This window comes from Tachypleus tridentatus, chromosome 10 (assembly GCF_004210375.1).
Source record: "Tachypleus tridentatus isolate NWPU-2018 chromosome 10, ASM421037v1, whole genome shotgun sequence".
Classification (NCBI taxonomy): Eukaryota; Metazoa; Arthropoda; class Merostomata; order Xiphosura; family Limulidae; genus Tachypleus; species Tachypleus tridentatus.
The window spans coordinates 169,185,091-169,210,037 of NC_134834.1; the positions used below are offsets into that span (position 1 = coordinate 169,185,091).

The following is a 24,947-nucleotide window of genomic DNA, read 5'->3' on the forward strand; positions in this document are numbered from 1 at the left end:
GGATCTGGTTGTGTAGGATAGTTTATGACAATGCTAGGTGGTTTAATCGGCAGTCTCTGGAGTTGTTCACAAGGTCACTTTCTGGTTGGGTCTTTATCATTGTTTAAGTAAAGGCCTCTAATTTCAATTGGCAAGATGGTGATTGGTGTTGCAAGAGCCAGCTGGCTCATGTGGATCACCACAGTAGTCATCATGGTGATGTTGGAACCCTGAAGAGTGGGTCATGATAGTTCTTTAAAGACAAAGCTGATTCCCACTCTTCTTTTATGGGAGTCAGCAGTACTGTTGGTGTCTGCTGATGGACTTCTAGGAGGATCCTTTTAGAGCTAGCATCATAAAACTATACCTTGGTCAAGCAAAATTTTCTATAGATTTTTTATGACCTATACCACTTGTAGAAGATGTATCCCTAACACTTGTGAATATCTCAGTCCTTCAAGCTTCATTAGATCTCCACTTCACCAGTACGTTTGGTGCTTCCTGCTGTAGCAGGGGCAGCAGCCAACACAGTTTATTCTTTGACTAAGCTGCATTACTTTTACTATTATTTGGTTGTTATATGGATGCAGTTTAGTTCCCATAGGATGGAATGAACTTGAGACTGGAAAACTGGCTCTTACAAACCAGTTCAAATTAGGCAGTAACAATTTAACAGTTTTTCTCTTTACCAATACAGATGTTAATTTCTGCCCATTCTTCCTTCTTTAACACATTCACAGTCTGAACTTTTATGTGTTATAACTGTATCTTGGATTGAAATGGTAGAAAATTATTTTTTAGGCTTTGTGCTTATAAAATATTTAAGTCTGCATGGTTGAGAATATCATAGAGAAATTAAACCTAGGTACATTTGATATCATATCTAAGTTAAGTTATTGTCTCTGAATTTCATTTACTACTAATAATTTTACCCACTCATAAATATTCTGTCATTTCAATCAAGATATCTTGTCTTACTCTTTACAAAAAATACTACTTAAAACTGTTTTTCTGTTCCAAACGTAATGTGAATATTTTCTGTTACTTGTATACTACCATAAAAATTCACTCTGTTTAATACTTCAGTGGATTAATAATACCATGAGATGTGTTGTTTCTTCAAATAACACACTGCAGATCAGCAATCACGGTTAAACTCATGCACAGGGTCTTAATATACAGATCAAGTTCTTCTCTTTCCATCCATGTGTTACTTAACTATAGTGTTTTCTGAGTAACTGATCAATTCATGTTATACTATGCTCATGAATGACTACATAATATTCATATTTGTGTACAAGATCACACTCATATATATCACCATTACAAAATCTCAGATACTTTCATAGCTTATAACAAATTGCCTCTAACTCTCGTGTGTGTTAATTTGGTGATCTTCTGAAATTACTTTTACAACTCCATTGCTGTGGCACATAATGTGTTACTATTAAAGTCAACACATTTGTCTTTATAAGCATCACAAAATAAACTGATAGAATTAAGCTAAACTAAAAATTTTCAGTGAAATTATCATCAGCTCTGATCAGAATTTGTGTTGTTGCTACTGTATATAAACATGCACTCTGAGGTAACAACTTTATTGCATTTAACAATTCCATACATATATATGATTAAGAATTTAGTGAGGACAAGGTAGCTGGCTCCACAGAATTTCCATCACTCAGACACATCAGGTGAATGGTTTTCTTAAAAATTAGGATGATATTCACCTTATAAATTTCACTTGGTAGCTCAAAAACAAGGGTTGCAATGTCCTTTAAGTCAATGACATTTTCAACCATGTGGTCATTGTAGCTTCTGAAATAATTTAAGCAACTATAATTTAATATACAGAGGATATTTTCTGAAGTGAAGCCCTGCTGAATACCATGTAAAGTAAGATCTTTTTTCTGTCTCATTGATCTTAAAATTAAAAAAAAAACTTTACTTTTTTATAATCAATCCAAGTTATCAGTTAGAAGGCTAGAGCTGGTGGCTCAGCTACTGTTGGTTCTGTTACTGGCACTTTATTGTGAATATCCAATTAAGTACTTACCTCCTCATCAGATCAGTTAGCTTAACATAAATATAACATCCATATTCTTTCTCTGACTCCTAGTCCAGATAATGCACTAATCAGTGTACTCAGTCTCTATCCACACTAGCTCATCCATTCCTATGCCTACATATTCTTGAAGATCTGTTTGTTTGTTTGTTTAGGAAGTACCATGCATCACATCAATAGAGAATAAGATTTCCTGTCAGAATATATAGCATGATTGTTAAATAGCTTATAGACCTCTATTCTGTTGCCTTGTATACCATCATAATGTGTGATAAGAATTAATTCCAGTTGGTTCAACCAGGATTAACAAATTAGATCGATGTGCATCTGGTAGTTTGTATTACTCATTTTACTAAACCATCAAATGGGGATGATAATGCAAAGTGTACATTATCACCCTCACCTAACACTTTACACAAGTCAGAGAACAAATGGCTACTGAAATTAACTGTCAATCTCAGATGTGTTGGCATCCACATATTCACTTTAAGACATGGTATGATGATTACAACCATAGCATCCATTTTTAACTTTCATTTTGCATAACCACACTGATGACCATTTTAGTGTAAAGATGGATATCTAATTGCTCATAATTACAAAACAACTCCTGGACATCATCCCTCCTTATACAGATAACTGCCTGATATAATGTTGGTACTGTACTTCCTTCTACTACATACACCTCTAGAACCCACTGTCCCTGGGCTTGATCTGGCCAGCAGCAGATAATAAACACATTAACAGAAAACTGTAAAATAACCCAGGTTTAAATCCTGATCATGACACCAAAATATTTACTTTTTACTTTTTTTTGGTATTTTCAGGAAAATTGATTTCGTGAAAGAACAATTTTGGTAGGTGTGCTGCACAACAGGACACTTGGCAAAATAAATTGGAAAGTAACACTGAATTGTGCTAAAACTAACAGAATATTTGCTAAGAAATACTTATACTGGACATAAAGTGTGACACACATTAAACACAGTTTTTATTTAAACAGAAATACAGTATGTGTACTTTTAGGCTGAACTGGAATTGGCTTAATCATTAGGAGTCACATTGTCTACACAGCTGTTTGTTCCCATTCAAGTCTAAGGATATCATCTTGAAATATCATCACCATAAAAAGACACTACTGTTGACCTTCATGCATGGAGTACAACTTCACAACTATATCTCCAATGGGAAGGCCATATGTATTATCTTCATATTTTCACTTTTACAGCTTAACTGGCCATTTAAAGAGGATGAAAAGTTTCTGTTGTTTAGTTAAATGACAAAAAATAACATTATGTGAGAATACTTAATTCTGCACTTGTGGTTATTTGAATTGTTTAAAAGCATATTACTAGCAATTGTTAGTTTTTAATGTGAATAAACAGAGGTTCTGATCCTGCTCATGGAAAAATACAAAAACTGCAAAACATTTGATGACTAACTAGTAATTGTCCTATAACTCTGAGATATAGGCCTTGTTAGTGGATGGGCAAAATTGTTAATTTCAGTTATTAAAAAATGCAAAAACTGAATTACCATAAATTTTATTTTATTTTGTATGCTAAAATTATGAAATTAAAAGTTATATACTAACATTAGTTAATAAAAATTGAAGAAGTAAAAATCATGTGATCTCTATCATTTAGCTATTAGTGAGGGCTAAGTGATCATAACATAAGATTTGCAACTTAAAGTAAGCTTATGCATTTTCATATTACAATTTACTCCATCAACCAATGAAGAACACCATACTTCTAAATTTACATATAGTAAAGGGAAGAACCTCAAACTCTGTCTTTTGATATAAAAAGAATAAGGATGTATGTATATCTAAACTGCTTGAGTTAAAATATGTTTTAATCTTATTTCTATTTAATGTCTTCTTAAAATGTAATATTTATGTTATGCTTATGTAAGCAGTAACTGCTATATTGAATTAGCAGTGCTCATTACTAGGTGAATATATTCTGACCTTTGTATGTAGCTTGCTTTAATCATAAGTTAATATTAATTTAAAATAGACATTTTAACTTTGGCTTTGAACATTATTTGTATCTGGCTGGAAAATAGTCACTGAAAATTTATTAATTAAAATACAACTGAAGTTTGAAAACTTAACATAGTAAGAACATTTAAAAGTCTGCAGTACAACCATTCCTGGGTAGTGAGGATTTTTTATTGTGTTTGTTCCAGGTATCCAGTGTTGTAACATCTAAGAACCATACTATTGTTTCCACTGTGTTTTTTGTTTTACTCATTTCAAAATCAACCTAAAACACTAATATAATGAACTTGAATGTTGTATTGAGCCAAAAACTAAGTTAACTTTATTTCATTACAAAGTTTGAGACTTACCACTGTTGTATTGAAAAGCACCAGCAGATACATTCTTGCTTAATGTTTATACTGATACACACATTTTGGTTTTATACGTTATTTTATCGTTTTTCAGGTTGTTTTGCTGAGGAACTTAGAAACAGTGCAACCCTCTCTATTCAACCTGAGGGAAACTCTCAATCTAGGCCAGCGGGTGAAAGTTTTGCTGTTACTTGTATGGGAACAAGTGAAAACGATGAACTTTTCTCAGACATAAAATGGGAAGACCCAAAAGGGAACATCCTAGATCCAAGGTGACAAGTGTTTTTTAAATGCTGAATTTTTTCTGCAAAAATATTATTTAATCTCAAACTGTATAGAGTAGGCATTCTCAAGTTACTTGAAGTTAGGTGGCGTATTTAGTAATATGAGCTTACTAACCAACACTTTTAAATAGAATGTTTTGTTGTTAACAACTATCATTCAACAAAATTGTGAAATTTGTTTTAACAGAATTTAGATTTAATTTTTCTTCTTGAATGTAGATTTAATGTATTTTGTGTTAGGCAAAAGACCTCATTGGCACTGGATATAGTAAGTATTGTGTGATTGATTGACATATCATTATAAATTTTTCTCTACTTTCACTCAACTTCTCAGAATTAGTAAAGAAATGAAATTGCCCATCCTGAAAAAAGGATTTTCTCCTAAGCTAATTTAGGCACATAGCAAGCCTGTTTCTTGCCATTAGGGTCTTTGAAAGTATGAACTATATTTATTTGCTCCTGTTGCTTAGTATATAAATGTGTATTTATCCTACTATTTTTTGAAATTGTAGTACAGTCCCTAAACCAAAAAATTTGTCCATGTTTGAACTCTACTAATTCTACCCTTAAACAGTCACTTGTGATCAGAAAAACTAATACAGATGTCTTTTTCATTTCTTGAGATAGAGATGGGAGGCATGGCATTCTGAAAGGTTTTGATAGAAATTAAAATTGAATATAGTTCTAACCAAAATTATTTTTCTCTCAGAATTTTTCTGGTATTAGTCAGATTTGCCCTTGGTTTGGTTGATTTTGTGTTGTTTTAATCAAGCAAAAGAAACCAACCTCACAGTGAAAAGATTCCTTGTTTTATTTTAACTTTCATGTGCCACATCATTTTAGGGCTATGATTACAGCTAGAGGAATACTTAGCAGGAGCTAAAGCACAAGGTGTTCTCTCCCTTCAGTTACATCACAGCATGATTATCCATGTATAGTCCAGGTAGTGTGGCACCACCTATAATTTCAAAACAACTGATCACAAAGATGCACGTTTGGTAGCAATCTGCTGCTGTGTTTGATATATATACCATATCATTTATCTATTAATTAATTAATCTTTATTTACTTTATATAATTATTATGATTATGTACATTTTTTATAACCTTCTCCATAATGTAAATAAGAGAATACCGTCCCTTTAGTATAAAGAAATGTAGATCAAGACTGCTTATCAGTGATCTTTACTAAAGCAACTGAGCAAACAAATACAAGCTGAGCCTGACATGAACAACATGGTATGTAACTTATTTTATTAAAAAACAAACAAACTCAAAATTGATAAAAGTTTCATAAGAAATCACAAATAATTATTAGTTGGGCATTAAATAAAAAACAAAATTCCAACAACTTAGCTTTCAGCTATCTTTATTGTGTTAAATTAAAGTGAAGCTGTTTTGGTGTGAAACATTTTCTTGTTAAGTCTCATTGCTTGGGGTTGAGTTTAACTAATTGCATCCTCTACAAAGACTTTTAAAGCTTCTCATTACTATGGACTTGTAAAGTACAGGTTGCTTTTAAGTGTCACTTAGAATACCAGTCTTGAAGTTGTATTAACATTCAGAAGATAAGTTTAAAAAACTGTGTTTAACATATTCTATAAACTAACCATATGTGTGATATGCAGGCATATACTTTATTAGGGGTATATGTGGATATTCATATCAACTATGTGTTCATAAGTTTGAATGGGTTAGAAGGTGAAAGAAAAAGAAGGCAAATCATTTTGTCCAAACATTTATTAAAGTGTAACCTCCTGCACAGTACCTCTAAACATTTCCATTGGCAAAATAATACAAAAAATCACACTTTTGTGGGTATTTAAGGAGGAAATTGTTTTTTTTTGTTAAGAATAAGTGCACAATAGTTTTGTAAATTCTAAATATAAACATAAACTTATTATATTGCAAGTTAACTATTTTGTACTTTTACTCTACCAGAATAGCATATTATAATCTAAAAAAAATAAATTTTATTTGATATTCTAGTGGATTATTGAACTTGCAGAATATTGATACCCTCTCACAAAACTGTAAAAGTGAAATATTGAGCTAATAAAGATATATTCTGGAGATGTATGTTATTATTCTATTTACCTGAATAGAAATATCTTGTAATAAAGTCTTGTTTCTGTTAAAGTTAAGAATAATAAGTCTTAGATGGATTGCATCATTTACGTGGCTCATCCAACTTAGTCTAAAACATATGAACTTTATATAAATGATAGCCTTGTGTTACAATCTATTGTTCTAAAGAAACAAGAAATACATATACTTCAGTTTATTTGTCACCATTACATAGTTTATCAATATCACAGGCATAAGAGCATGTGTGCACATGTACCTGTTTCTTCACCCATCATCTGATTAAGTTACAGTTGTGTTACCATCAGAGAACATGATTTCCTTAACAATCTCATCTAGTGTTTATGATCTTAATATTCTTTACTGCATCTCTAACTCTTTTGGTCAGAAAGAGTGTCTATCACATTCAGTCTTTTGTGGTATTTTCAGTTCATGCCAAACACCTTGTTGGTCATTTCAGGTGTAGCAGCTTCTGGTTTTGTGAGACGTGGAAGAAGCTTTTCATCTTGTCCCCGATTTCGTAAAATTCAGGCTTAACCTCTTAGATTCTATAGTGCATATATCTGAGCAAACTCATGGAATATTATGTCACAACTTACTTCAGATTCCTGGAATATTCTTCTCCTTTTTTCTAGTAGGAGGATCAGTTTCCTCTGTGCCATCTGAAGTATTATATGTCACTACTATCATTTCGTACTGATGCTTCTCTGTTGTCAGACATGGATACTATAAACATATAATGTTGACTGTCTTGAGAAAAAACAAAATCTTGTATCAGCCTTCTTATTGTCACTGAGCACTTTTTTTTGCCAACATAGTCCTGTCAGTATATTCTCCTGTCATTCTGCTGACTTTCCAGAAATTTCCATTCAATATCCAACATTTTAACACTGTGAAAGTATTATTTTTTTCTTTTTTTGGTTCGAAGCCTGAGAGATTGAATACTGTAACAAAAGTGAAATAACACCCACCCCTAATATTGTATCTGCTTTAGTTATATAAACATTTAGAAAATCTTTTTGGTTGTTCAGTTTTCATGCTGTAGTGGCAGCAACACATGGTCAGGAAAGTCATTACTATTACCTTGTTCTAATTGCTTCATTTTTTTGTTCTGTGTAAATGATGATGTGTATTTTGCTCAAGAATACATTGCAGTAACTTATGTCATCTACTGAATAAAGAAAATAAACTTATTTATTGAATTCCAATTTTTAGTTATATCAACTTTATTGGATCTTGTTTTAAACACAAGAGGGTGACTCAGTTAATTGATCAGGATCACTGTCCTTATAATTACTGAATTAATTTTTGGTTATTTCTGGATCTGCCTGTCTGATAATTGTTTGGTAAAAAGCAGTTTTTATGTGGAAATACCATAAATAGGTAGGAGAAATTTTGGTGTCTTGCCATCAGGATTTATTTCAGGAGTTTTTGAATCAGTAGCATGTATACCAGCCCTTCCTTGATTTCTCAAGTATAAAAAATTTGTAGAAATTATTCTACAGAAAAAATAGTTTTTTTTTGGATATAGAAGTATTCATTATTGAGAGGAAGAGTTAATAAACAGAAATAGACAGTTATATGGGAGTAATGTTTGAGTTTAAGAAAAGCCCTCTCCTGTAAATAGGACGATTGCCAGGACTTCAAAAATGTGTGAAGTTGACCATTCTTCAACTGCTAATATAGAAACAGATGCTCATATTCATTTAGTATCCCTGAGGCTAAATTTCTTTGAAAAGGAAATGCACACAACTGAGATTCACTGTAACAGATTAGTTCCTGACAAATTCAAGACTGTGCAGGGTTATTGGAGTCATGTAAGTAGTTTTTACCCAAAAATGAAGATATCAGTGACATCTTTAACTGATATACATCAAGAGAGAGAGAGAAGCTTTAATGTGCCACACAGTTGTCTGTGAAGAAGGCCTAGCTATTACACCTCCCAATGTTCAGGGAGACAGCAAAAGAGAATCTAGATCAGTTCTTTAAATGATTTAAGCTAGTCATTATCGGGAATAGATGGACTCAGAAACAGGCTGTAGAATCCATGGCACTGAGTTTGAATGGTCTAGCACTTAATGTCTGTTGAAAGTCTGAATGAGAAGTAGCAAGACAACTGGAAGACTGTCATATACAAGCTGTCATCATAGATTTGACAAACTGAAGGATCAGGCAATCTACTGAGACAAGTTCAAGCCTTTAAAGAGGATCAACACCATGGACTTCTCTCCCCATTATAAATAACCTATGCCAATTGGAAGAGAAACATACTCTACAATGGACTCTGCTGAGTGGAAAACACCTTGGCTGATAACTTCATTGAAGGACTTCCCAATAAAGTTAAGTGACACCTGGAAGTAAGAGACATCATCAATCTCACGTTAGCCATGCCCACTGCAATACACTTTGAAGTGGTCACTTGAAGCCAGCTGTAAGTAGTTGTAGTGACAATTTCTCTGTGTGGTATGACTCAGGTGTATCTACCACAATAGACTAAACTCTACCAGAAGGTTAACAACCATTCACCTCCACAGATAGAAATGTGAGACAACCACACATGTGCCCATTAAGGGGACAGGGCTATGGGTTTTCTCACAGGGTGGATGCTACAGCAAGGTTCCCCCTTGGAGTATGTACTATCACTAGGGTATATGCTACCATATCTGCTCATAGGTTATATGTACTATAACCATGGAAAATACATCCACTTGAGCATCATTCAATGCAGTAAAAGTCGAGCATCTGCTTTGCTTATGGACTTGTGGGATACTGGCTAAAGAACAGTCTTTACTTTGTAATATGGCAGAATTTCTTGTTCAAACTGACAGCTTAACCTACACTCACCAACCCACAATGTCAGCACCTTCCATAAAAGCAAACTAGACAAGAATGTCAGTATTGGCTGCCAAATCAAACATCCTATGACAAAAGGTAGATATTTTGGTAAATACTCTGGAAAACTAGCAGATCCCAAATCATGTTTCACCACTGGCTTAGAGAGTTCAACAAAGAATTTAGCAGTTAGTCCAGCTGTTCAACGGCAAGATGGATCCTAGTATGTGGTCATAAAGGTCCAAAAGTAAAAGGTTGAATCCATGGTAAACACAGGAGCAGTAACAACCAAAGTGGTCTTTTGGATCTTTTCAAACCAATCAAGTGAGACCACAACTATGGTCAGTAAATAACAATTTCATTTTGGCAAATAGTGATAAACTAGACATTAGAGGATAAATTAATCTAGCTCGGTCCGAAGGTGTCTCCCACAGAATAAACATAGTTATTTCTCACATCTGAAATTAACATCTTCAGGATAAATGGTTTGTTGAGTTTGTCAGTCAGTTCTACCTTTTTAAGTGGAAAAAGATAATGTAGTGCCACCTATATTAAGTTCAGGATCAATGAACTGTATGAGCATATGTAGTAAAAGGAATAATAGTACCACCATATACACAAGTGGTGTTCCATGGTTTAACATGAACAAAGTTAAAAATATCAGTGCTAAGTAATATGGTTAAAGAAGTCATGCATGTGATAAACTGTTCCCTCTATAAAAAGCAGGCAGGATTATCTCAACAGTGATATACTTGACAAAGGACAGAGTTCGAGCATTGCTGTGTAATTATGGATGATCTGCTATCTAGCTGAATGTTAGAAAGGTCATAGGTATGGTAAGTGAAGTGGAAGTAACTGATGCTAACAGTAATGCTAAGGCTTTTGTATATTGCACCATGAGTGAAAGCATATATTAGGTTTCTGAGAATATTGGTTGATGATTTTACTAATAATAAAGATCCAATGCAGTCAAAGCAACTTTTTGAGTGAAAGTACTGATGTGTGTGTGGAACCAAATGGTCAACTGGATAGAACAACAATGACTAAGAACCATACAAACACAGTTGACAAATTTCTGTTAAAGCATTTGCTGTGCTGAGTTCCTTGGAGCACTAGAGAAGTTGTAAATGCTGAAATACAGCAGTACAGGATTGAAGTCTTTTGAAAGTACTTGGCCATCTCCAGTAATTATCAAGGAAAAAGAAGATGTGCGAAAGTTTTGCAAGAGCATTCAATGAGTAAATGTGGTAACTTACATTTACACTTTCCAATTATCACAGGCAGATGAATGTCTGGATGCATAAAAAGGTTAAAGGTGTCTTTAGCATCTTGGATATGGCATTCAAATACTGGTAAATTGAGCAAGCAGCTAAAGCTGCTTTTAGTACAAGAAATAATTGTATGATTTATAACTGTAGTTTTACTGTATTATTTTAGTTGTTTCATGATAAAGTACAGATTTGAAGCATGTAAATGCTTGGCTGTAAGTATAGTAATGGAAGGCAGAAGGTACCATCCACATAATGAAGCTTTGTAATTAATGCCAACTGTTATACAGTTAATTTGTAAAGAGAAAAATTCCTAAAAAACAATAAAGTCATTGTGTTGGTAAGGACTAATGATCAAAAGCAAGATTAGGCAACTCATAACTATTCCAGGATGCCTAAAATATTCTCTACAGCAAGGAGAATGAAGTTGTCACATAGAGAATGCCAAGTTAATCTTTGCTATTAGTGATTTTGCAGATGAAGACTTGTTGCTAGCTGATCCATCTGACTTAGAATAGATCAACAGGTTAATAAACTAGTGCTGCTAATATTTTCAAGGGCTAAGTGGCTGGAAAGTTTACAGTATTGGGTCATCATAGTTGACACCATTGCATCTGGAGGAACCAAGCAGTCCAGCAGTAGGAATCGGTGCTGCTGTTGACATCATCCAGAGATGTGAGGATCAAAAAGAAAATATTTACAATTTGTTCCATCAGAGGGTGCAGCATGACCAGGAGGAGATTTGAATGAGATTGCATCTTTGGGATTCCTATATCTCTAAACCAGAATAACTTCTAGATGCTGGGTGCATCTCAAGAGACTTCCATGCCCCACAAAATTGAAGATGAAATGGGCTTCAGCAAGACTTCAGCATCAATAACAAAAACCAGTGCAATAAAGATGCAGATGATTCTGCCATCAAAGAGGAAGCTTTGGCCTCAAGGACTCAACCTGCTAGAAGATTGCAAAAGACATACACCACTTCAAGGTATCTCTTACCCTATGCTGGCATTCTATTGGTAAAACTCTCTTCCAGAGTATATAAGGTGATCATAAACCAGCTCACATTAGAATAGATTGCAGTGCTCAAGTACCGTTGCAAAAGAAGTGACAACTGAATGGAGGGAAGTCTGAATCCTCTACAGTTTGGAATAAAAGCAAGGATTTGGAAGTTTTTAGTGTGTACATGTATAGTATTTTATATGTTTAATGTGTGCAGAAGGATAGGACAGATAGATGGTTTTGTCTTGTATCCATTTCTTGTGTATATATATAGTTTTGTTTTATTATTTTAGTATTTTCATTGTTATTATTGAAGAGTTTATTTTAATTGTTGTTATATGTTTAAGTCATAATTTCATTGCTCATTTGTGGTTGTTTAACTACGTGTATATGTGTGTGTGTGTAGATATACACACACACACACATTACAGATTTGTTATTGTCTGACTACATTTAGTGTTTGACTACCCCTTTTTATGAGAGGAAAGTAATTCATTGTCAATGTTCAATTTCAAAAGTGTTTTTGTATTAAAGGGTTTTTATTCTGTTTTAATTTTACAAGTCATTTATTTTGTTTTATGCTGTTCACTCTTAATATAGCCAGCATTTTTCTGTATTTCCCATATTTTCTTTTTTCTTTCTTTTATTTTGTTTATATTTTGGTATACTTTCACATTGCTTTATTCATGTTAAAGGGCATTCTATGTTGTTTAATATCAAAGGGTTTTTTGCATTGTGTTATGTATTCTTATGTCTTAAGTTTTGCTGAAAGGATGTAAAATTACAAGATTGTTTCTTGTAGTTAATTAATTTTAGATCTTAATTAAAGTAGTTTTATTATTGCTTAACCTTACCTTGTTTCATTTGAAATTAGGTTTTTCTTATAATGTGTAATTTGATATTGTTTCATTTTAACAATATTAAAAGATAACTATTAAATGTAATTCATTGTTAAAGGTTTTTATTAATCATGTGATGTATAAATGTTTTAGGAATAAAATTTGATGTTCTCCTTGAATATATCACCAGTTTCAAGATGACTAGTTTTAATGTTAAATTTAATTGTTAGCTTGAGACAAGCCTTTAAAAAAAAAGAAAGAAAATTGTAATCTGCAGGCATATCATGTATTTTCTACCAGCTTTAGTTATCTAGAAGTTTGTAAAAATTTTTGGGCTCTTTATTTTCCACACTGTAATGGTGGCAATACATACTCCAGAAAGTTGTTAACCCTAGAATGCTAGTGTTAAATTTTCAGTCATTAACACAAGCCATAGTGACCCCGCAATGGCATTATAGAGTTAATATTATCATGTTATAATTGTTTTGTTTCTTTGCATTGTTTAATTAATGCTTATTCTGCCCAAGTGGAAATGACATTTATATATAGCATGATATTTAAAAGGATCATTATTGTTATGTCCTTTGGTGGCCAAGTATAATTAAGTGTAACAGCCAGGGAACAAAATTCACGAGGCAACACTGATGACTAAACAAATAAAGCAAGTTGACCTCTTGAATTCCAATATATATTTTTGCTCAGTTCTACCAGGAGATTATAGAATGAAGGCTTGCTTCAAAAGAACTACCTCTTTGCAACACTAAGAGCTATTATCTTGTGCACAACTGCCATAGAATTTCCTATACATAGCACAAGCCATTAAGAAACTCCTACCTCTACATATTTGTATGTGTGTTTATTTATGCAATGATCATGATAATGCTATAGCTCTTCCCTGACAGGAGGGCAACACAACCTCTGCAAACAGTAATCCCCATGAATGCTAACATATGATCATAGGCTCATTGTTCAAATATGATTTTTTATATGGTTTTTGAGTTTCTAGTCACTTTGATTAATTGGCTTTCTCTATTTAATGCTGTATTACCTTTGTTCCATCCACCTGTTGCAACTTCATTTTCTCTAGCCAACTCATTCCTTCTTATTGCTACTTCATACATACAACATTTACAAAGACCAAAAAAAAGTTGGAGGCCAAATCATTCCCTTCAGACAACTTTTCCAACTATGGGAACAACAACTGAAGGCACCTAATCTATTCAGAGCTAACTTTTCAATAATTATCTTCTTTTTTTTTTTTTCACATTGTAGAGCAAAGGCCTGTCAGGTGATAGGTCTCAATCCATGATTAGGTACTATGATTCTTGTGGGCATAATAATAAGTTACCATACCTTTTTGGGACTGTGGTAAACTGTAGTATAACAATATATTCACTGCTGATATTTTTCAACATAAAGCTACTGCTATCATGCATTTAGTGGTTGTTTCCCTTTTGCCTACCTCTTCTGTTCAGGTGTTTTGTCATTTATTGTCAAGACTGCCTTACCTGTGGACAGTTTTGATTAGCTCTTCTACCTCCAACCTTTTGTTTCTGGCTGCTTTCTATTTCCTGAGGAACAGGACTGTTTCTCCCTTGCAGCTGATTCTTGATTTTGGTGATTTTCCTCTCTCCCCTTGCATGTCTCTGTTTGCTAGTGACTTTTCAGCAGGGACAAACCTGTTTTTTACACTATTCCTCCTTTTTCTGATTCTCTGCTTTTTTGACATGTTCTTGGGTAGTTTTTCTTGGTCAAGTCTGCTCTGTCCAAAATCATCTTTTTTATGTCTTCACACCATGGAGATCTTGATACTGAAGACTTCTCACTCATACTCTTCTCTTCCTGCATGTGAGGTTCTTTCATTTTTAGGGTCTCTGGCTTCTCTCTACATGTGCCCTCTTCAATAGGCTCTGGTTTATTTGTAGTATATGTCTTATGATTTCCTATCTGCCCATGTGCCTTTTCATTAATCTGTATTAATCAGAGTAGTGGATATTCTACTCACTCGTATCTTTACACCCTTCACAATGATACCTTCCTTCTATTTGCAGATAGAAGTACTTGACCCTTTTACTTTATGCTTATTGGCATTCTGGGGATATATATACAACTTTTCAGTCTTTCCACGAACTTCAGTTGCAATTGTTGGGTCATTTTATAATGTTCCATTCTGACACTTCCTTGATTGTTTCTTCTTTCACCCACCAAGAAGGCACCCATTTATGAGACCTATGGTTTACCATTTTTTTCATCTTAGCCTTGTTTGTTTCAATGATTGCTTGACAAGGAATACTTCCCAAAACTTGTATCAAAATGGAGAAGTAAAGAAAATGTTAAATCCATTTGCACTTCCTCATTTCCCATCTCTGAGATGGAGTGAGACCACTTAAGTGGTATATATAGAATTAACATGATCATTTAAACATACACAAAAGAAACACCACCACCAGACATGGTATAGTCCTGCCCTTATGCCTTGTTTACATTTTCTGTCTTCAGTTGTTGTAACTCGTTGTACTGTCTCTTAGTGGGGACCCAATTCCAGGTGATAATGCCTAATGTCAGTAGTTGTTGTGCATTCTCCATTGTTCTCCCTTATGTGTATCCCCACCCCCTGTTTTTCTAGTACAGCATAAAAGAATGCTAACTTCCTTAGTCCCAGTTTGTTAGGGGTTTTGATATGGAGAGTTTCCTCTGCTAGTGCTGTATTTTCCCTGGTAAGAGATCAGTTGGCTCCATCCATAGTATTGGACACCCAGTTACAGGACCTCCTAAGCAGTGAAGTTCTCCAACCATATGTGACTTAGATTTGTCTTGGGATGCGAGGGCTTCTTTACTCTAGTACATTAGAAGAATATAGTCTCCCCCCCCTCCAGGGGATACTGATAATATTTGTATAGTTAACATCTTTTTTACCTGAAAATGTAGTTCAGATAGGTACTGCTATGATAATTTTGTTTGACTCATCAGAAATAATCGTATGATCATGTGCTAGTACTTATGATAATTAATGTTCATAGAAGTTGTGCTTCCCTCTTACTGGTGAATGGCTACAACATTATGATGATTAAATATTGGTTGGCACAACACATATAGACATGTGTAGTAGTGGTAGTTTGTTCAAGGCTTGTGGCATGAGCAGGAAATTTCAAGACAATTTCACATAAGGTAATAGTTCTTAGTGGTGTAGGTAAACAGATTGTTAACTTTTAAGGTTATCATGTTTATTTCAACAGAAGTTTATCCCAAGAGAGAGAGAGCTGTGAAACTAAGGACAGCCTAGTAGAAGCAACTTTACTTTCATGTACATAAATACATATGTTGCATTTTCTTTTTGTTTGTTTAATAATAAAGATTGTTTTAATTTTTGACAATATTATCCAGTCTCATTATTTTGCACAAAAACACACACACACTGGGAAACTCATTTATCTTGTCAGTTTGACTCACCTTATTTTGTGAAGAAATCTGTACTTAGGAGGGTGACCACCCAGAAATACCTGGTGATAACAACATTTTAATGGAATTTCAAGAGAGCTAAGAAAGGAAACAGGTCTTAAAGCTTGGAAAATAATGTACTTAAGAGCAAGGATGGGGTTGGGTTTAGGTTAAACAACTGGTTCCAAGCACTTTCTAGTGATGAGGGAGAGCAGATAAGGGAAATAAATGGGATCACAAGGGATGGTACTGTAAAAGATAGGGAAATTGTAGCTGCATGACTGTGTGGATAGACATGTACATAAAGTAGTTTATGGAGTAAATAAGAACAAAAGAATATGCTTATGCTATCTAGAAGTAGGAGATACAGGATATAACTGAAAGAACCAGAGAGATAATTAAGGGTGCTAGTAGCAATGCAGTTTTTGTGGTACATATTGGGGCTAATGATGTAAGGAAAGATGGATCTGAGGAGCTTATTGGTAAGTACAAGGCACTGATAAGGGCATTTAAGGAAAGGTGTAATACCTTGATTTAGTCAAGGATATTTCCAAAAATAAATTGTGGAAATGAGATACTAAGAAGGTTGCTAGGCTAGAATGCCAGACTTAGATCAGTATGTAGGGATATGCAAATAGGTTGGTTAGTTTGGCAAAATAATTTTAATAGGAAAGTTAATCTTTTTGGAATGAATGGCTTATACTTAAACAAGGCAGGGGCTAACATGTTAGCATGGACTATTAACTGAGCTGTAGTGATTGATTTAAACAAGGGCTAGACAGAGGTAAGAGCTATGATATTAGTAAAATGGGAAATATAATTGACAATAAAATGCTCAACAGACATAAAACATTGATGAAGCTTAAAATATATGATAAATTGTTACTACTGTAATGCTAGGAGCACTAGAAATAAAACTAGCAAGTATAAAGCAGTTGTATAAATTGAGGATTTGATTTAATGGGTATCTCTAACACTTGGTTGGATTTGAACAATTTTGAAGAGAGAAATGTTTTTGAAATACAAGGTTACTGATTATTTAGTAGAGATAGAGTATTGAAAAAAATACTTTGGATTTGGTTTACCTTGATTTTCAAAAAACATCTGATAAGTTTCCACACAAAAGACTTGTTACAAAAATGGAATGTGTGGAGTGAGGGAAATGTTATTAAATTGAATATAAAATTGGGATGGTGGGGTTGTTCTATGAGGAGAGACTAAAATCTCTTAAACATGTTTTCTGTGAAAAGGAGAAGGACCAGAGGGAATTTTATTGAAGTATTTAAGGTTATTAAGGCTATTCAGAATATAAATATTTCAAACATTTTTGTCTTTAGCAAGGAAAATAATTGGACAAAAAGTCATAAATTCACATGTTGGCAGCATAGCAGTCAACTGCAGTTTAGATTATATTACTTTTAAAACAAGATGATTGACTCTTGGAATGGGCTGCCTTCGAGGGTTGTGAAGGCAGACAATTTAACCGAGTTTAAGAAAAAATATGATGAAGAAGAGGTAGTTATAGTTGGGAGATGAAAGAGACAATCTTGATGTGCTAATAAGCTCCATCTAAAATTTTGTGAAATTTGCAGATTTGTGTATTGCATACTTGTTATGAAACCAGCAGTTTTTATATGAAAATATCACTATATTTACGGCATTAAAAATAGCTAAGAAAGATTTAGTGTTGATATAGATGGTAGATCAATGTGCTGTGCCACCTTAAGCTGTAATAAAATGATTTAACCATTATCTTCTCCATTTAGCTGAATTAGAATATGTAATTTCTGTGTATGGTTTAGAACAAATGACACTGTATTAGAGTGTGAAAGTTGTAAAATGTATAGATTACAATTTTGAATAAAGATCACCATATGTATTTATTTATATGAATTTGAGGTACTTTCATTAGGAAGACTAGGGAAAGCAGTAACTTCTAGTGTACATCATTAGAAAGAAGTTTCCCAATTTCAGCTAAAAAACCTTATTGAGAATGGTTAGAACTAAAGAAATGAAAAATTAATAAAACAGTGCAGTGTTGTACTTAGTGTTTTGTAGCTTTAAGCTACATATATTGTTAGATTTTATTGTAGCTAATCGTATTAAATTGAATAGTGTTACCTTGTTTAGAATACTTCACCAGCTGTATGGCAGCTTTTGCATAGTACTTCTAATACTGGTGATTTGGGGATAAGTTCTACAAAAAATTAATTATACTACTAATAATCTCATGAATTACATTATTTATCAAATTTTAATTATTATAAGATTTATAAAACCAATTATATATTTGTAGAAAGCACCTTGCATATAATTGACTGTTTCTTGACATCTTCCTTATGAAACATACTAGGTAGTTATTTCCAGACCATAAGTTTAAAAAAATAACAAAATTATCTTTTAATATAATGGTTTTCAAACCTAACCTTTCAATCTAGTGAATCAGCAAGTCAAAGTTACTTTGAGTCACTGATTCTTGATATAGCTAATGGCTGACCCAAAGCTTTGTTGTTGCTGTTTGTTTTTGTGTTTTATTCAACTGCAGTTGGAAGAATGATGTCCTACAAATTATGTTTTCATTCTTCATTGCAAGAAAGAGAGCCAAAAATCTTGTTACACAGATGTATTATATCCAAGCTTTTGGTCATAGCAAATTGATCATAATTACATCTTGAGAAAAATTCCTGAAATAGTGGTGGAAATATTCAGCATATATTATCATTTTTTAAGTAATGTTTATAATAATTAAACAGATCTTTAGTTTCTTAATTCAAAGTAGTTTAACTTAAGATTGTGGACTCTATGTCTTTAAAATTACTTTGCTATAGCTCAGGGGTTCCCAACCGGTGGGTCGAGACCCCCTGGGGGGTCGCGTAGCCTTGTTAGAAGTAGCTTGGGATAACATTAATTTTATTTCATCAATTACATTTTCAAGTCACGAGTGCCAAAAGGTTGGGAACCCCTGCTATAGCCTGTTATGTCAATAACTGGCCATGTGAGAAATGATGAAGCTTATGACAATGTATTTATAGTAATGTGTGATAATAAAATCTAACTGAAGTAAGATACCTCAACTATAAGTAGGTAATGATTGATATACTTCTTTTTTATATGATAGTGTAAATGACCTGAAGGTTGAAGTGAAAAAGACAAGTGAAAGTACACTGTCACTTGTATTTGTTGATCCTCAAACAGAAAACTCAGGCCAATATACTTGTAAAGCATTTTATAACTCCAAGCAGCTGGAGACTGCTGTTGAACTCACTTTCTTTCGTAAGTATTTGAAGAAAGTTATGGTAACTTAAATGGTTTATTTATAATTTCAATATACATGCAAATTTTATATCAATGTTGACTTTCTGAAGTTATACCTAAATCCAAATTTGTAAATGATATTGTGTGTGTAGTTTGTTATGAACAAAAACAACCCACAACAAAACTTAAGAAAATAAAAAACACTGCACCAATTGGAAGGATCCCAGGGTACAGGCTCTTTATGTGTGATATAAAATGTACCTAGGGTCATACTTTCCCACTCACCTCCAAAACCTAGGGTACATTTTATATCCCACATTATAGCCTGTACCCTGGGGTCCTTTCCATTTGTGCAGCATTTTTTTTATTTTTTTTGTTCAGGCTTGCTTTTGTTTATAACAAACTAACACTAGTTAGAGGTTTGGATTTACTATTTGTAATGCAGTCCTTTCGTTTTATTTTGCTTTATTTTACTTAACTCTTGTTTTCTTTCTACTATATATATATTCACACACACATACACTTCAGTTGATAAACATTATATGTTTATACAATAACATAACATTTTAATTATGAATTTATATAAGCTTTAATGAATGCCTTCTTATCTTTAGTTATGATATAATTACATTGTAATCCAAACAAGTCTTTGGTATTAATATCAGCTGAGAATGGAGGACACTATATATATTATTAAACAAGACTTAGCTGTTTCTCTGTGTTCATATCAGCTTAGAAATAAAGGCACTGTATACTGTTAAACAAACCTGATATACTCCTTGATGTTAATGTCAACTGAGAAGTGAGGGCACTATGTATATTACTAAATGACACTTAATGTCAGCTTATAAATAAAGGTGCTGTATACTGCTACTTGTAATGCCAGTTTTAAAACAGTGGTTTAACATCTTAACTAAGCATATTTTAATAATAATTTATACTGATACACAATAGCACAACCCAATCAAACTAAATATATTTTTTACAAGTCTTACTATTATTTTTAAACAAAGCTGATGAGTAATAGCTGGTAGAATCAGACCAAATACTGAAAGTTGTTTGAATATCCTAAAAAGTTATTGACCACTATTAAGAAAGAAAGGAACTAAACTGGTGTTTCATATACTATGAGAGTTTCTTAGCTACCAGATAGTAATGACTTCAGTACTTCAACATAATACTTGGGTAATGGCTATCATCTATTGTTATTGTTGTCATGAACACACAGTATTTCCTTCACCTTTGCACATTGTGTACTTCCATGAATACATGATTCAGATATTTTAAAATTGTTAACTTGACAAATTTCCACTGTTCTTTGGATGTTGTGCAGGTTGTTATTAGTTAAAAAATGTTGTAATGAGTCCTGCTTTAAAAAAAATAAGATCTCAGTCTACTTTTCTTGGCTAGGTCTTTATTCTCAATGAGAACACTAAGCATAGCTTTACTTTTTCAAAGATGCTAATTCTCTGTATAACTGATGCAAAAAGAAATGTTGGTGTTTTTCTACAATATGAGGTACTTGATTTGTAGGGCAAGAAACCTAACAATGACTCTCGGAGATGATTAAATATCTTTCTTTGGAAATATTTGGAGGAAAAAGCCTTATATGTTATAAATAATGAAGCTAACATTTTATTGAAGCACTTAGTCAGATTAGGTACTACAAGATACATTTTTTATAACATAGATCTGTGATAGTTTTATTGTCTTGAAATGTTTACATACTCTATGGTAATTCCTGTATGCTGAATCTGAAAATATAAATTTTAAAGATTCTTCACAAAACATTGTGTACTTTTACTTACACAAGTGAATCATTTTCATTGAAATCGGGTCACATTTTATTATGCTTAAAATGTTGACAACCACTGCCTATTAGATTTCTCTATATCAATGATGATGTGAGAGTCTTTTCAATCTTTCTAGAACCCAAACATAATAATAAAAAATGTTTATTGTGGTGAACAAAATTAAAAAATAATAATTTTATCTAAGTAAGTTTTTCTTCCCAATTTGTAGAACTTCTCACATGATAGAAAAATTATTTTTCAAATTTAACTCATTTGGTGCAAACATGGCATCAAGAATTGCAGTAAAAAATTGAATTTGTTAACAACATAAGTTATAGTGCACTTGTTGCAGAGGAAAGATTGAAATAGCAAGAATAAAGCACAGATTCTTGAAGATATTCTTTCCTTTAAAATTAATTTTTTGGCAAAATTAAGGTTTTTTCTAGAATATTATTAATATCAAAAGAAATTGACTAATTACAGAAAACTGAAAGTTATCCATCTAGGAAAATTATATGTGAATGAAATTATTTTTCACTTTAACATTTCTAAACTAAAGCTACTCATTAGTTTGTTTTTTTTTCAAATATGAAAATCTAAATAGTTCAAATGTTTAACACCATAGTGTATAACGTGGTCACCAGTAACTACATGTAATGAAATGGCTTTTTACCTGTGGCAGATTGGTGCTTCAGTTCTACCTCATATTTCTTGAAATAATTAATTATATTAATACTTAATTGAAAACATTAATGTGTATTTTTCTGTCCCTCTATATCTGTACAAATAGTGTTTTAATGTCAAGAGGCAAAACTTTTAGTACATTCTCCACAATTTTGGCAATTATGACAAAAGCTGGACACCATTGGTGTAACATCTCCATTAGGGTGCGTCAGCATATAAAGGATAAAAATTAAAATGCCCCAATTTTTTTGCTCAGTTGTGCCACTGCATGAGAAAAGAACATAGACAAAGTTTCATTTCAATCGTGAAGTATTTAGGGGTCACGCATCCCTCACAAAGTTCACTATTTTCCTTAAATGTACCCCATTACATTGTTAATGGTAATTAAATTATTTAATATTTATTGATTATACAATTAGCAAAAACGTAAAAACTTGAAAGAAAAATTTATTTCATTGAAGTTTTATCTTGCCTGCTCCCTTCGCATTATGTTCGCCGATGTTCTTCTGCCACCTGAATCATATACTGAAATTGATTTTCGTTCTTGGTGCGACCCTTTGCCGTAAACTATTGAATTAAAGCTACTCCTCTTTTAGCTGCGTCATTTGTCACAAAAAGTTTCTTTACTCTGTCCTTTCCTTGTTTGTACTCTTTGGAGGCGCTCCACTCTTTCGGTGGTAATGATAAAAATGCGCTACTAATATCCAGATGATAGAAACTTTTATTCGTTGCTGAGGTAAAAAAATCTGGAAGTTTTCTGGAAACAGCATTGCTTGCAGCATCAACTGTTAAACGTGGAGTTGGCCTAGGAGATCCTTTCACGGTATTCATATTTGAGACCATCTTGAGTTTGTCGCTATTCGTTACACCGTCATCAAAGACGCAAGCCCAACTGCAACCTCAGATAAATACCATAAATGCCGATTCATTGCCTTTGTACCAACATCCTTAATCATATGATTTTCATGCAATGCAAGTTCCTTGAGTAGTGAAAGGTCCCTTCGAGCTGCCACAAAAGCATCCTTAGCTGTAAATCATGAGAGCAAGTAATGTTTAGTTATAAAGACACACAAATTGCCAAGTTTGCTGCAGAAATGTGCATCAAATGAAACACGAGATGAAGCAGGCCGTGGTTGCAGTCTACCAAACTCCTCTTGGAACATCCAAATTTTTAGAGAATATATTGCTCTAGCCATCCATCATGCACAATGTACAGCACCAGAAGTACGGAAAGAAACTGCAATACGTCCGTGTGGAAGAGATCCAAGAAAAATGACAGCTAATTCCAAGAGCTCTTTATAATCGTCCGTGGTTGATGAGATTGAAGGAGATTCTGACAAAATTGAATAATATCATCCTTCCAAGGCTGTATTCGGAGTGGCATTGCTTCTACTGCTGTTATGTACTTAGTTTTATTAATTTTAGGCCAACAATCATTAAAGTTTAAAAACAAAGTAATATCTGGACTTTTTGATGTCTCTATCACGAGAGTAGAGAATACAGCGCTCAGAAGAATCTCCAAAATGTGATTCTACAGGCAAGGTGCAAGAGCTCATGTTCAAGTAACATTTCAATCCTCAGACAGATGCCAGATTTGGATCCTGTATTGGTCGCCGTGGTGTCAAAGCAAAGCGATTTAATTCTGTCTTTTACATTCCATTCTACTAAAACTGATCCGATCTCAGAAGCCACTGAATTTGCATCCCCACTATCAATCTTGGGCACTGAAATAATCTTCTCTACACCTTCACCTGAAGCTAAAATTGCCAAACGTTCGATCTCTGTCAACCAAGTCAGGCATCAGCTTACCATCCCAATGTAATGTCAAAGGAACGTTTAGATAAAAACTTTCCTTCAATTCAGCTGCTAGAAGAGTAAGGTTAGTAATTCGTTTCCTCCTTATGGAACTTGGGCTAATGGCAAGATCCTCGATATTATGTCCAATATGAGCTGCAAAAGGAAGCAAAATTTGTGCGGCTTTTTGGTCACTGATCTGGATTCTGTCTAAAGCCGAAGCTAGCCTTTCACTAATGCCAACTTTTCATTTGGTTCCAGAAGCACGTTGTTATTTTGTGCGCATTGTGCAACCCCTAAATATTAATGTATTGGATTGATTTTTACGCCAGCATATTTTTTTCATTGAATGGAATCAAATTATAAGCGAGCGACTGAATGTCACAACTTTTTGTTTTTTGACGCACCCTAATCTCCATAATTAATTAGTCAAAACCTGTATTATTAAATAAATTAAAATACTTACAGGCTAGAAAATTGTACTTTATCTTTGTATGTAATACATACATAGTAATTCATATCTTGATGATTAATGTTTCTGCACATGAAAATTACTTCATGTTCATTAACATGTTACATGCCCAAGTGTAGCTTGCTTTATAGTGAGTCTTTTTTTTCATATCTAACTTTTTCTATTATTTTATTTGGCCTGGCCTCTTTAACCTAGGGCTCAATGCTAAGCTGCTCAGTTGTCCAATCACAAGGATGGTTTAGTATTTATTGAAATGAAAATTCTGTTGCTTTGATGAATCCATACTCATGTTATATTGCTTGCAGAAACAAATATATTGTTTTTTATGGATCATGAAATAATTGTGCATTTTGAGCAAATATATCATTTGATCAAATAGATAATGGTATTCCCATTAAAATCTTAAGTAAAATGTAGTTCAAAGCCTAGAATGTTTTATATACATCTCCATTTTTGTTACTTTCATAATCAGGTTTTTAATGGGCTACAAATACACAAACAGGCTTGGAAGGTTTATGTACTGTATAAGGTATAACATAAGGTGTTAATGTTCTAACAATGTGTAATATCAATAAAAGCATATTGCTGAAATATTATACTATTACAACAATTCTTTTATTTTCTGACAATACAAAGAAGAAACAAACAATGTAAATACAGTTCAAAGTTTGAAAATTTAGGGTTGTGACAATGTAGTTTGGTTACTAAATAAGAGTGGTTGGATTTGTGTCTTAGAAAAGTTTCAGCTTGCATGAGGATAATTCATATTAATTCATTCATTGACACATTTAATTCTTAA

The 24,947-nt window shown here is 33.2% G+C and overlaps 1 protein-coding gene and 1 long non-coding RNA gene across 2 annotated transcripts in view; one reads left to right on the top strand and one right to left on the bottom strand.

The window, feature by feature from the left end:
* Positions 1 to 24,947, top strand: part of LOC143230885 (fasciclin-2-like) — a 151,690-nt gene that overhangs the window by 78,767 nt on the left and 47,976 nt on the right. The window contains exons 2-3 of the mRNA XM_076465178.1: positions 4,497 to 4,674; positions 19,269 to 19,423. Of these exons, the coding sequence (XP_076321293.1) occupies positions 4,497 to 4,674; positions 19,269 to 19,423 (333 nt within the window). The remainder of the gene's footprint in view (positions 1 to 4,496; positions 4,675 to 19,268; positions 19,424 to 24,947) is intronic.
* Positions 5,476 to 24,947, bottom strand: part of LOC143230886 (uncharacterized) — an 82,811-nt gene continuing 63,339 nt past the window's right edge. The window contains exon 3 of the long non-coding RNA XR_013016660.1: positions 5,476 to 5,644. This is a non-coding gene — a long non-coding RNA (uncharacterized LOC143230886). The remainder of the gene's footprint in view (positions 5,645 to 24,947) is intronic.